At 44.8% G+C, this 12,495-nt stretch overlaps 1 protein-coding gene across 1 annotated transcript in view; it reads right to left on the reverse strand.

The window, feature by feature from the left end:
• Positions 1 to 507: 507 nt before the first annotated feature.
• The window catches only part of LOC132958632 (endophilin-A1-like), a 19,086-nt gene continuing 7,098 nt past the window's right edge, over positions 508 to 12,495 (reverse strand). The window contains exons 2-9 of the mRNA XM_061031588.1: positions 5,686 to 5,754; positions 4,866 to 4,938; positions 4,636 to 4,779; positions 4,256 to 4,389; positions 3,951 to 4,109; positions 2,899 to 3,002; positions 2,665 to 2,795; positions 508 to 2,193 (exon numbers count right to left, since the gene is read on the reverse strand). Of these exons, the coding sequence (XP_060887571.1) occupies positions 1,997 to 2,193; positions 2,665 to 2,795; positions 2,899 to 3,002; positions 3,951 to 4,109; positions 4,256 to 4,389; positions 4,636 to 4,779; positions 4,866 to 4,938; positions 5,686 to 5,754 (1,011 nt within the window). The 3' untranslated portion in view covers positions 508 to 1,996. The remainder of the gene's footprint in view (positions 2,194 to 2,664; positions 2,796 to 2,898; positions 3,003 to 3,950; positions 4,110 to 4,255; positions 4,390 to 4,635; positions 4,780 to 4,865; positions 4,939 to 5,685; positions 5,755 to 12,495) is intronic.

The following is a 12,495-nucleotide window of genomic DNA, read 5'->3' on the forward strand; positions in this document are numbered from 1 at the left end:
GCGCCAATGTATGAAGGTTGTAGTCCTCCAAGCAGGCGTCTTAGGTTCAGGTCCGTCCCTGTGGCAACCCTTTCTGCATGTCATCGCCCACTCTCAACCCTCCTGATTTCCTACTCTATCCACTGTCCTATCAAATAAAGGCAATAAAGTAAAAAAATAAATCTTTTAAAAAGAGAGAATTGAAGAAGCCTTCTGGAGACGTCTTCAAGACCTTGAACCAGGTCCTGTTGACTCTTTGGATCAAGAATTGAATTACCATGGTAACCTGGATGACTGAGAACTGGCACATACTCAAAGCTAAGTCTTGCCAGACAGTACCAGATGGATCCAAGACATAATTTCAGCCAACAGATCTACCTCTTTCACTCTACACACGATTGCTTCAATGATGAGTGTAACCAATGCCTGATAAAACATAGTCAGAATTATTTGGATCACCATCAGTTACCAGAACACGTTGGTTGCCCCAAATTCTTGAGATTGAAGTTATACATAGTATGTAATACTGGGATTGGAGAAGTTGTACCAAGACTCTTCAAAATTCTGTAGATCAGAACAAGTTCTAACTGTTATACTGTACTTGCTGCCAAGGTGGCATTGGTGGATTCCAAGACATAGAGAGCTGGAGATGATTCAAAGGTTTCACAATGTTGTCAGCATTCAAGAATATATTTGAGGTATCCAATGTTTACTGGAGTTAAGGGATCTTGGAAGAGGGTATGGTATGTTTGGACTTCAACTAATCAAAGGTAGAAAACTTTAAAACAGGACCTTTAGAACAGCTACACATCGTCACGCAGTCTTGCATGCAAAAGCCACAGATATAACAAATCGACAAGCATTTACTCCACACAGTACGCACAAAACACTGTGATCCAGTAACTTAGAAGAGTATACAGATGCCCATTGTAAAACGGATAAGGTAACTGTTCAACAACCTATCAAAAACTGGCCTGTGCTGGTTGTGTTAGCATATCGCTGCTGTTGGGTCGATCATCCCCAACCTTCCCTCTTCAATGCTTTTCCTGAAATGCTGAATGACAGAATTAACTAGTTTCCTGACCCGAAAACCTTAAAAACCTGCCCCTTCCCCATTATAAGATCAATGGGTTTCCAAACACGTATTCTCACCTTCATTCTGGAAAAGCTACTTATTGCAGTTACTGCTTTATCCCAAAGATACCTCTTTGAGAACTGCATTTTGCAGGTGTTTTATCACCCCATTCCTTGATTGGCTGGTTCATGCATATAGCCACTAAGTGGAGATTCAATGCAGACTCTTGAAAAAATTAGTATGTTAGAAAAGTCTGAGTAAAACAAAAACAGGAGGGTCGGATGACCCACTGTTAAGTCTGGATCATGGGTTAGAGGTCTGTTTACGTCATGGAGCCATGCTGAAAGGCAGTGCTAGCTAAGGAGGGAAGGAACAAAGATAGAAAGTGCAGAAATCTAGGGCTGAAGAAGAGAAAAAGAAGGCATGTCAAGGTAGAAAAGACACAAGTACTTTTAGAGAAATACAGCAAGAAGACAGTATCACCAAGAAAGCTGTCAGGCAGTTTAACTGTCGAGCAGGAATTTGTGCTGGCTTGATCATAGTAGAGTAAGAACAGGTCAAAACGCACATAAAGACACACACATGCACGTACATACACACCGTGCCTTATTCATAAGTCTCCAATGCTTCATTGGGATCCGGTGCTGCCTGGCCGAGCGGAGCACTGCTGAGTGAGCACTGTGCAGTAAAAGATCACCATCTCTTTGAATTCCTCTCTTCTGCATCTCCCAACACTTCCTGTCCGAGAATCACTGTACTACCGCCCCAGCTTATCCATCCTGTCTCTTTCTCTGTCGCAGTCGTTTCAGTCCGTTTTGTGAAAGCGGAATCGCACAGAAGCACAGAAGTAGAAGGGCGTGGTTTGTTGTTTACGCAAATACAAGCTGTTTCTGGGGATGTCTTGATTGGTCGGGGGGGAAAAGGTCAGGTCATTGGCGGTACCTAATGAGGGAGTGGCACTAGGATATCCACATAGTTGATTGGGAAGAATCCCGACTGGCCATTGATCATGCCTTCGTACCAGTTGTCGTCAATCTGGTTGGTCAGGGTGATGATGTCGCCTTCTTTGAAGCCCAGCTCGCCTTCGTTCTCCGGTTCAAAGTCGTAGAGTGCTCGGCAACACGGCTGGTCCATGGGAGCTGTGGTGGGACAAACAAACACAGGTTTAATTGAGTACCATGGTCCGACACGGTGCAAGACCCTATTGAGGGTCGTTTTAATGCCGATTGCAGGACAATTGAGTCTTGTGTGTTGTTGGTTTGGAACCTAAATATATATTAACCTGGTCGGAAAAAAGGACCATAAGTTCTTTGCATGAATTGGCCAAGAGGCATTTCATGGTTTCACACTGCATCCAGACCAATCATAGCTTGCCCTTGTGTAACATAAATGGCGCTGTGTTATTATCGGTGAATATCACAACAAATCTTCTTCCATGTTGGACTTCCACAATACATGGGACACAACGTGATAGCTGTGCAGGATGATGCTGTGTTTAGTTCCTGAATGCCCCCCCATGTTTGCTGGATGAACACTTTATAGTAATCAGATTCTGGCAGAAGACTGACAGACAATCATTCATCATTTGAGTATATACTTCTGTCCTTCACCTGGTGATCTTCCTGGCGATTTGGCAGAGTGAATCCCCCCGTTTTGGTTTTCGCTGGGGGGCAGCAACTCCAGGGTCATCCTGGGTTTGGGAGCGTACTCCTTCCTCGGTTTACTGGACACTTCTTTGATCCTGGGTGAAGTTCCATACACAGTTAAAACAAGGTTTCTCAGATCATATTAGTCTATTTCTGTCGGTTTATTTTTTACCAAAAGGTAGGCAGATGGATCAATACCTTTCCTCCATCTTGCTGGAGAGCTGTTGGAGGATTTCAGCAGAGCGGCTGTGGTATTCCAACTGTGCTTGAACCAACGCTGCCAGCTGGCTCACCTGCTCTATCTGCAACACACACATACACACCTTGTTTTTCCCCCTTACATAGCTCTGTTCTGCACCCCACTGGGCCTGGGTATGGCTTGGCACAGCACGGCTCAGGGTTGCTGCCCTTTTGTTATTCCATTGCGGTTTTGAATATACTGGGATCCCGTCGAGAAGTGTTGGCGCAACTATAGCAACAGAGGAACCATGTCAACAACAACAATAGACATGTTGAATATTTAATAATTCAGACCTTTAGGGTGCAAACAAGGTCAATGCCATTGGGATATAACGCCTCACAGGTCAGTGACGAACAGCGCACTAACTCAGAGCACATACTCTTGAACGGTTTAGCACTGGTTTGGTCTTAAAGGTCAGAACATTCTGGAGCTACACAGAAGATTTCAATGACCAAACCTGCCTTACTGTCTACAGGAAATGGTGTCAGAAACATGCCTCTGCATAAAGTTCTCTTTAACCATCCCTCAAATGGACAGGTGAAGCTAGAGTTTGACTTTTTGAGCTCAAAGGGAGCTAAAAAGAAGGTGTTAGATTGGTAGAGTGATGGCAGCCCTCACATTGCAGTTTCTGAAACAACATCCAGAGTTCATCACTAACTGAACTCTCTCATGGGTTACTGGAATCGTCTGCATCCACATGCTTACATTAACCCATTTCTGTTCCCGTCCTGTTCTTTGAAAACCAACAAACCACACTACATTAAACTGCTTGTGGATCCACAACTCTTTTTTACTGGTGCAAAATATGTTACAAGTCAACAAGAGCTTCAACTCATTGCAACGATTGTTTTCTGACAAACAGTTCAAAGATAGTAAATGTTTTTCTTGGATTTCTCTTTGCCAAAAAATACATTCTCTTCCACAAATCACGATCATTTTCAGATTCATTGATGATGAAAACCTATAATCCTATAATAGTCACAAAAAAAAAAGATGAGACTGTCCTTACATCACTCTCGAGGAGGTTGAACATGCTCTGCTCCGCGATCTCTTTGCTCTCGTCGAACTTCTCCAGCGCCTGTTTGAGATCGTCGTCCTGGACTTTCCCTTGACGCTTCTTCTTGTAGTCGAAGTCTAGACGACGGCCCTCCATCTTCTTCAAATGGTGCTAAACGATGGAAAAAATCAGGATAAGAACAACTGTGTCAAATATGTCATTAAGATAACTTCTCCTGGTCCAGTTCTAGACATATTAAGAACGACTGGTATCAGGTAATGATGTAACCGGGACCCAATCACAGGCGTTCTGTTTACCTGTATCTCTTTGAGATCTTTGTCGTGGAGGTTCTGCAACGGGTCGATGAAGTTCTGTTTGACCTCCATGTCCAGAGCGTCTTTCACCTCCCCGAGCTCCTTCATCGATTCACTGGCGTCGATCAGTGCCAAACCTGAGAGGTCGAGGGCGATCGGGAAATCAGAGTTTGAAGAGGTCAGAAAGCTCCATCAACATTTGTAATTCAAAGATCAACGTTGTTACATCGATGAGTTTCGGCTTGTGGCCTTCATCAGGGATAGGGAATAAAGAGTTTGGCAGAGTTTGAAAATAATTGGTAACAATGGGTAGTGACCGAAATTAATGTCTGAGGAGCTTTTTATCTAGCAAAACTAGCAACTTAGTTTACATCGTCACTCACCGAAGCTTGACTCCTCCCCTAACTCCCGTCCAAACTTCAACATGGCCTCTCCCAGGACGCTCTCCGCCTGCGGGTAGCCGGGTCCTTTGTCCTGCCCGCGGATCTTTGACATGGTGTTGATCATGCTCAGCTTGGCTCTGGACGCTGCAGGGACGCGAGGGGTTGGATTATAAAGCGACTGCTGCTGCTGCTGTTTCAGAGTTCATGTAGCTGGACTGTGTGTTTCATACCTGGGTTAGGTTGAAGGTACTCTGTGGTTTTGGTCATGATGTCCAACACTGCTCTGCTGGTGACGTCCACCTTCTACAGAGGGAAACACATCAAGAAGAATAGTGAGAGATATGCAACGGTAACGTGAATAAAACTGTCAAATATGGAGATAACACGACATTGGAAGGTGAAAATGTCCAATTTACAAAAACTGATATGAAAATAGAACAGATTGATATTTTTTCTACTTTTTTTTGCATAAATCTGTTAAACTACTCCAGCCCTGCTCAAAACTATCAAATATTGAATAATTATCAGGAATTTAACCATTTAAATGCCAGAATCATGTAATCAAACTGGCACATTTTCATCCTCCAATGTCCAAAGAGGGAATTTCATTTGAAATCTGATGCTACACAAAAACTAACAATGCATCAAAGTCAATATTTTGGATAATCTTTGACAAATCCAAGACTGATTAAAAAAAAAAAAAAAAAACCCAGCCACCAAATATTTGTTATAAAAAAAGATTGTTTTGTGTTTTTTTCTTAAATAACAACAGTGACATCAAGTAATCAAACTGGACATTATTGAATGTTTGGTAGTTTTGAGCAGGGCTGAAGTTGTTTAAGAGATTTATGCAGAAAAAAGTAGAAAAAAATATCAATCTGTTCTATTTTTATAGCAGTTTTTTGGAAGTGGACATTTTTGTCCTTAATGACTTCAGAGGGTCGTAAATTAATCTGATGTCTGAGGGTTTAAAACAGCTTTGGTTTGATTTGTAGCTCTGTTGTGTTCGGAGTATCTCTTTATTTTATGTGATGCACACTCTGGATTTACCTTTTCCATTTCTTTGAAGTCATCGTCTAGTTTGGTTCCTTCGGCTCCTCCGACCTTCTCGCTGACTTTCTGCAGCACAAACACAAAGAAAGAAAGAAAGAAAGATATAAACACTGTAATGGGGGGACAAAGAGGCAGGACTCATTTTGAACTTCTAATGGATCCAGCTGAGAGAGGGAGCTGTGAAGACGAGGACTGCTTCGTCTGTCTCTTAACCTTTAACTGCTCGGTGTTATTGTTAAAGTCTGAAGGATGTATCAAAGCGAGTGAGTGAAACGTCTGCAGACGAGCCTCTTCATCCTGGTACTTTAAACACCAAACAGCAGGAGTCTGAATCTGCATCCGGTCTTTGTGCTCGCTCGGGTTTCACTCCACTTCTTTGTGTTGTTGTGAATGAATTATTGAACGTGTTATGAAAATGAAGGAGTTAGATTTCTGCTGAGTCCACGCTGCGCTTCTTTTCATCCTGCATACATAATAAAGGCTGCTGCTGTTGAGTCCCCACAAATATCTATAAAACACTATCATGTCCTGGTTTTGAAGAATCCCTGTCCCGGTTTTAACCAATCAAAACCCACCATGCTAACTACACTGATACTACACGCATACCCAGGCTGTAAACATGTTAATCTCTGCTGTAAAAACAGGCTTTTTAGAATGGGTGTGTATGTGACTTCCTGTGCTTCTGCAGCCAGCCTCTAGTGGACACTCCAGGAACTGCAGGAGTTTACACATTTTAATTTTTTAACACCAGATGTTGTCACTTGGTTGTGCCTCAGAGTTTTATCTTGTGACGACATGAAGCCGAACACAAAGAAGCCCGTTCATTTCTTGTTTTTTTAAGAGATTTATTTTTGGGCTTTTTGTGCTTCCACTGGAGAGACAGGACAGTGGACAGAGCCGGAAACCGGGGCGAGAGAGAGAGAGAGAGAGAGAACGACATGCGGGAAAGGAGCCACAGGTGGGACCCAATCCTGAAGACCACATCCTCTACCTGCTTTCATGTGTTGACAGTGTTCCTATGTGTATGGTGAGGAGGGGGAGGGAGCGTCAGAGCAAAGGAGGAACAGCAGAAAACGTTTGGACACCACTGAATTAAGCCAATCAGGATGTAAACAGAGAGCTGCTCCACTGATGCTGCCCCGTGAAGTTACAACCTCCTTCACCGCCATCCGTTTCAAATGTGAGCCTCCTTCCTCTGATGAATCTGTGGCCGCAGGAAAACACTGCAGAGTGACACCTCTCGCTTTCTAATATCATTCAGGCTGCAGGAGGGACAAGCGGGGGGGGGGGTTTCCACAATCGTGACTCACATCATCCACCCACGCATAAGTGGGCTACACGCACGCACGCACACACACACAGCATGTCAGCGTATATAAATACATGAAGCTCTCTGCAGGGAGAAACACGTGTTGATGTTCTCTCGCTGCATTAACAACATCACGTTGTGAATAAATGGGTGTTGATCATAAAGATGCAAAGTTTAAACTTTTTTCACCCCAAATATCTGCAGATGATCATCATGACTGTAAAAACATCAAACATCATCCCAGGACCCCTCAGATTACAGAAACAGGATGTTGGATAGAGTTAGAAATCAGGGAGAGAGAGAGAGAGAGAGAGAGAGAGAGAGAGAGAGAGAGATAGAGAGAGAGAGAGAGGAATCACACAAAGGAATAACATGTCGGACTTGAACCTGGGCCGTGTGCCCAGAGAACCCTCGGACCAACCTCTAGGCCATCGGGGCACCACCTGATGACCCTTAAAGGAGCCTGACCCAGAAGCTCAACATGAAGAGGATCAATCTGCTCCATCACTCATACAAATGATTAATATCAGCCACAAGGGGGCGCTAAAGAAAAAAAGTTCACTATAAAAAGCAAACTTTGTTTTAAAACTTTTCAATTTAAATTAAAGCGGCGTGTTTGTGTCTGCGTTCTGAAGCAGGTGGCACACGTCTTCATCAAAATAACAGCTGACACACCTGAGCACCTACAGCGTGTGTGTGTGTGTGTCTGTGTGTGTGTGTGTGTGTCTGTGTGTGTGTGTGTTACAGAGGACGTGCTTCAAAATCAAAGAGGGAGAGACAGATGGACGAGAGAGAAGCTGAAATATAAACTGAAATACAAAATCAGAGGAGAGAAAACGAGGAGGACGGACAGATGAGCAGGAAGATGCAGTTGCTATGGAGACAGGAATCCAACTGAGACCTCTCATGTTTCCTGGAACGGCACACACACACACACACACACACACACACACACACACACACACACACACACACACACACACACACACACACACACACACACACACACACACACACACACACACACACACACACACACACACACACACACGTCTGTCTGGTAGCAGAGAGGTGTACTGACACGTTGTTACTTAACTCCACGTCTCTCTGTTCTCGTCTTCTGTTTCTAATCCTGCGGCTCCTCGTGCTCGCTGTGATGTCACACCTGACAGGTGTTGACTTTATTCTTCACATGTTACAGAGAAATCACTTTCATAAAAACTTACAGGAACAACGTCCTAACATCTACCTGAAGGTCCTTACTTTATTTCAAAATAAAAGCACACATCAAGTAATGTACTCTCAGCTTAAGACAGTACAAACCTTCAAAATAAAAGCCTCACTAATTTTATTTTGAAAGGTGGAGTCAGTAACATTTGTGCATTACAGTTTGTAAACACAACTCCCTCTCCTCCTGTGCTCATCGCCACCAGAAGCTCCGCCCCCTGCAGGACGTAGTGTGTACGTTTACTGCTTGTACCTACGCTGCAAGCTAACGCATGCTAGCATAAGCTAACCGCCGGTGTTTGTCACCTTCCTGTCCAACAGGAAGTAGAACAACTCCACATCCACGGGTAAAACACAACACAAAGTTCACCCTCGTTTTAGAACAAGTTTTATCCACTTGGTGTTTCTCCGGGGGTCTCTGCGCACACACACACACACACACACACACACACACACACACACACACACACACACACACACACACACACACACACACACACCTCTTAGAGCAGCAAGGCATTATAAACCCATCTGTTCTCTCCTCCTCCACAGTCGCCTGTTACCACTTTCTTTTGTTTCTACGACTCCCACGCCGTCGGCCATCTTTTCTCCGACCTCCTCCATTTTTTTTGCATCTCCATCCTTCACTCTCACTCTGCCTCCGCGTTCCTGCTTTCAGCTGAGTCACTCCCCGTCAAACACGCTAAACTACACGACTGTTTCACACCGAGGGGCCGACAGCGAGGAGAGGTCAGAGGTCACAGATGGAGCAGATACCCGTCCTCTCAGGCCGACATTGATCTCGTGTGTGGAGGAGAATTAGCTGATCAGAGGGAGAAATAAGAGCCGGTGAGGACAGCTTGGCAGTCGGAGTGGAGCTCATCTATCAGTCTGAACGGCGGCCAAAACACTCAGACGCCATCTTTGCCCGTCGCTGGAGAAAAGGCGGGATCGATGGCCGGCTCAGGGAATCCATCTAAAGCGTAATGTATCTGCGTCAGGACAGAAAAGGCTCAACAAACGTTACACAAAGATGTCTGACCTCAGACGGTCTGAGCCTTTGGAAACCATTGTCCCTTAGGAGTCATCGTTAAGGAGAACTACAAGATCACAGAGAACTACAAGATCACAGAGAACTACAAGATCACAGAGAACTACAAGATCACAGAGAACTACAAGATCACAAGAGAACTACAAGATCACAGGGAGAACTACAAGATCACAGAGAACTACAAGATCACAAGAGAACTACAAGATCACAGGAGAACTACAAGATCACAGGAGAACTACAAGATCACAGGAGAACTACAAGATCACAGGGAGAACTACAAGATCACAGAAGAACTACAAGATCACAAGAGAACTACAAGATCAGAGGAGAACTACAAGATCACAGAGAACTACAAGATCACAGAAGAACTACAAGATCAGAGGAGAACTACAAGATCACAGAGAACTACAAGATCACAGGAGAACTACAAGATCACAGGGAGAACTACAAGATCACAGCAGAACTACAAGATCAGAGGAGAACTACAAGATCACAGAGAACTACAAGATCACAAGAGAACTACAAGATCACAGGAGAACTACAAGATCACAGAGAACTACAAGATCAAAGGAGAACTACAAGATCACAGGAGAACTACAAGATCACAGAGAACTACAAGATCAAAGGAGAACTACAAGATCACAGAGAACTACAAGATCAAAGGAGAACTACAAGATCACAAGAGAACTACAAGATCACAGCAGAACTACAAGATCAGAGGAGAACTACAAGATCACAGCAGAACTACAAGATCAGAGGAGAACTACAAGATCACAGGAGAACTACAAGATCACAGGAGAACTACAAGATCACAGCAGAACTACAAGATCACAGGAGAACTACAAGATCACAGGAGAACTACAAGATGAAGGATGAAGAGGAGGAGGAAGAGGAAGAGGATGAGTATGAAGAGGAGGAGGTGGAAGAGGAGGAAGAGGAGGAAGAGGGGGAGGAGGAGGAAGAGGAAGAGGAAGAGGAAGAGGAGGAGGAAGAGGAGGATGAAGAGGAAGAGGATGAAGAGGAGGAGCAGGAAGAGGAGGAGGAGGAAGAGGAGGAAGAAGAGGAGGAGGAAGAAGAGGAGGAAGAAGAGGAGGAGGAAGAAGAGGAGGAAGAAGAGGAGGAGGAAGAAGAGGAGGATGAAGAGGAAGAGGAAGAGGAAAAGGAGGAGGAAGAAGAGGAGGAGGAAGAAGAGGAGGAAGAAGAGGAGGAGGAAGAGGAAGAAGAGGAGGAGGAAGAAGGGGAGGAAGAGGAAGAAGAGGAGGAGGAGGAGGAAGAGGAGGAGCAGGAAGAGGAGGAGGATGAAGAGGAAGAGGAGGAGGAAGAGGAAGAGGAGGAAGAAGAGGAGGAAGAGGAGGATGAAGAGGAGGAGGAGGAAGAGGAAGAGGAGGAAGAGGAAGAAGAGGAGGAAGAGGAGGATGAAGAGGAGGAGGAAGAAGAGGAGGAAGAAGAGGAGGAGGAAGAAGAGGAGGAAGAAGAGGAGGAGGAAGAAGAGGAGGAAAAGGAGGTGAGGGTCTGCAGGTGAGAAGATGAAGTGAGATGAAAAGACAGATGGGAGAAAGAAGAAGAAAACAGAAGCAGCAGACGACTGTAAAGCTGTGTTCATGTTTTGCATGTTTTAAATCCTGCAGGTTTCACAGCTCTGCAGACTCATCGTCATCCTCAGGAGGCTTTAGGGTTAGAGTCTGACCGTCTGCACTGCAGCAACTCACAGATCAACACAAACATACATTATTAACTACAACAAAAACAACAGTAGAAGAAGAGGAGAGGGGAGGGAGGTTACAGCAGCACATTTTCATCTTCACTTTTGATCTCATCAGAGAAAACAGTTTCACTAGAATCAATATTTATGAGTGAGAACTTCAGCTTCTGGAGTTAGGATGATTATATATCAATATAAAGCACCAATCAGTGAGCTGTGTAGAGAGTGAGATGATAAAGGTATCTTACTATCTGATCATTAAGGAAACATGTTGAAGTGCTGGCTTCTCTGACAACAATGCAGCAGCCAGTATGTCCTCCTTCTAACTTTAGATTCTGCTCCTGAATGCTCTGGATTTGTTTGGACCAGAGAAGGTAGGCGCTTTTAAGCCCCTCCCCCACACGGCCGTTTTGGACGCCCCTCGGTTTGCCAGATATGAGAGCAGTTATCAGGTCAACAGGTGTTGCAGCGATGGAAGCGGGCAAGAGAAGTGGTTCAGATAGAAGTGATTGTACCCGACCTAAAAAGCCTCTGCATGTTTCTAATAAGCTCCACGAGCAGAAACGTGCTCAAACTTGGATCAATATTGGAGATGCTTTTGAAAAATGGAGAGAGGTTAGAACACAGAAAGGTTTACAGACCCATGCAGAGCTGGATAAACACTGAAGCTTCAGAGTCCACCACATGGTGACCTGAGTGAGCATGGACTCTACAGAAGGGGGGGGGGAGACAGCTCTATGATGTTTAGAATTTAGACTGCAGTACCCATTTTAACCACTAGGGGTCAGAGTTACTAAAGTAAACGATCCATCACCTCGCTGAGCAGATTGAGAGGTGTTTTCATTTGTTTCACGCCCTCGAGAGACGCTCCTCTGGGAGATACCGTTAATGTAAATCCAATTCATGATCAATACCTCGAGAGTATCGCCGCTTATTAGTCCAAACGCTCTGGATGGATGAGAGAGGAGAACAGCGGCGGAGCAGGACGACGACCTCCTCATGTGGTCACAGTCCTCATGTAGGCGGGTTTTTGTTTGAGTAAAGTTAGCCAAAAGTGCACAACCACAAAAACTACAAACTAAAAACTACAACCACAAAAACTACAAACTACAAACTACACATCGAGCTTACAAAGCCCGCCTGCACGCCCACGTTGAGTGGCATGGCGTCCACACTAACCCTCACATCACTGCAGAGCTGAGAGGTTAAAGAAGCAGCTCGGTTACAGACATCCGTCCATGGCGCCGCTCAAACTAACTTCAAAGATACAAACGAGGGCCCCATCTAGTGACGCCGCTCCCCGTGGATGACTTAAAGGTGTGAGCTCTCAGCTAGCGCCCCCTGCAGACTCATCCTGGGATTATTCACACACACGTTCTCCTCCTGATCTGAAACGTTGCCCACCGAGGTCGACTTTTAAAACCGTTCCTCGTCATTTTCCCTCGCCGCTTCACCACGCGTCTTTATGATCAGAGAGTCTGAAGGACTCTGACATGTCAGGATGTTTCTGCCCCCCCC

Source organism: Labrus mixtus, chromosome 23 (assembly GCF_963584025.1).
Source record: "Labrus mixtus chromosome 23, fLabMix1.1, whole genome shotgun sequence".
Lineage (NCBI taxonomy): Eukaryota > Metazoa > Chordata > Actinopteri > Labriformes > Labridae > Labrus > Labrus mixtus.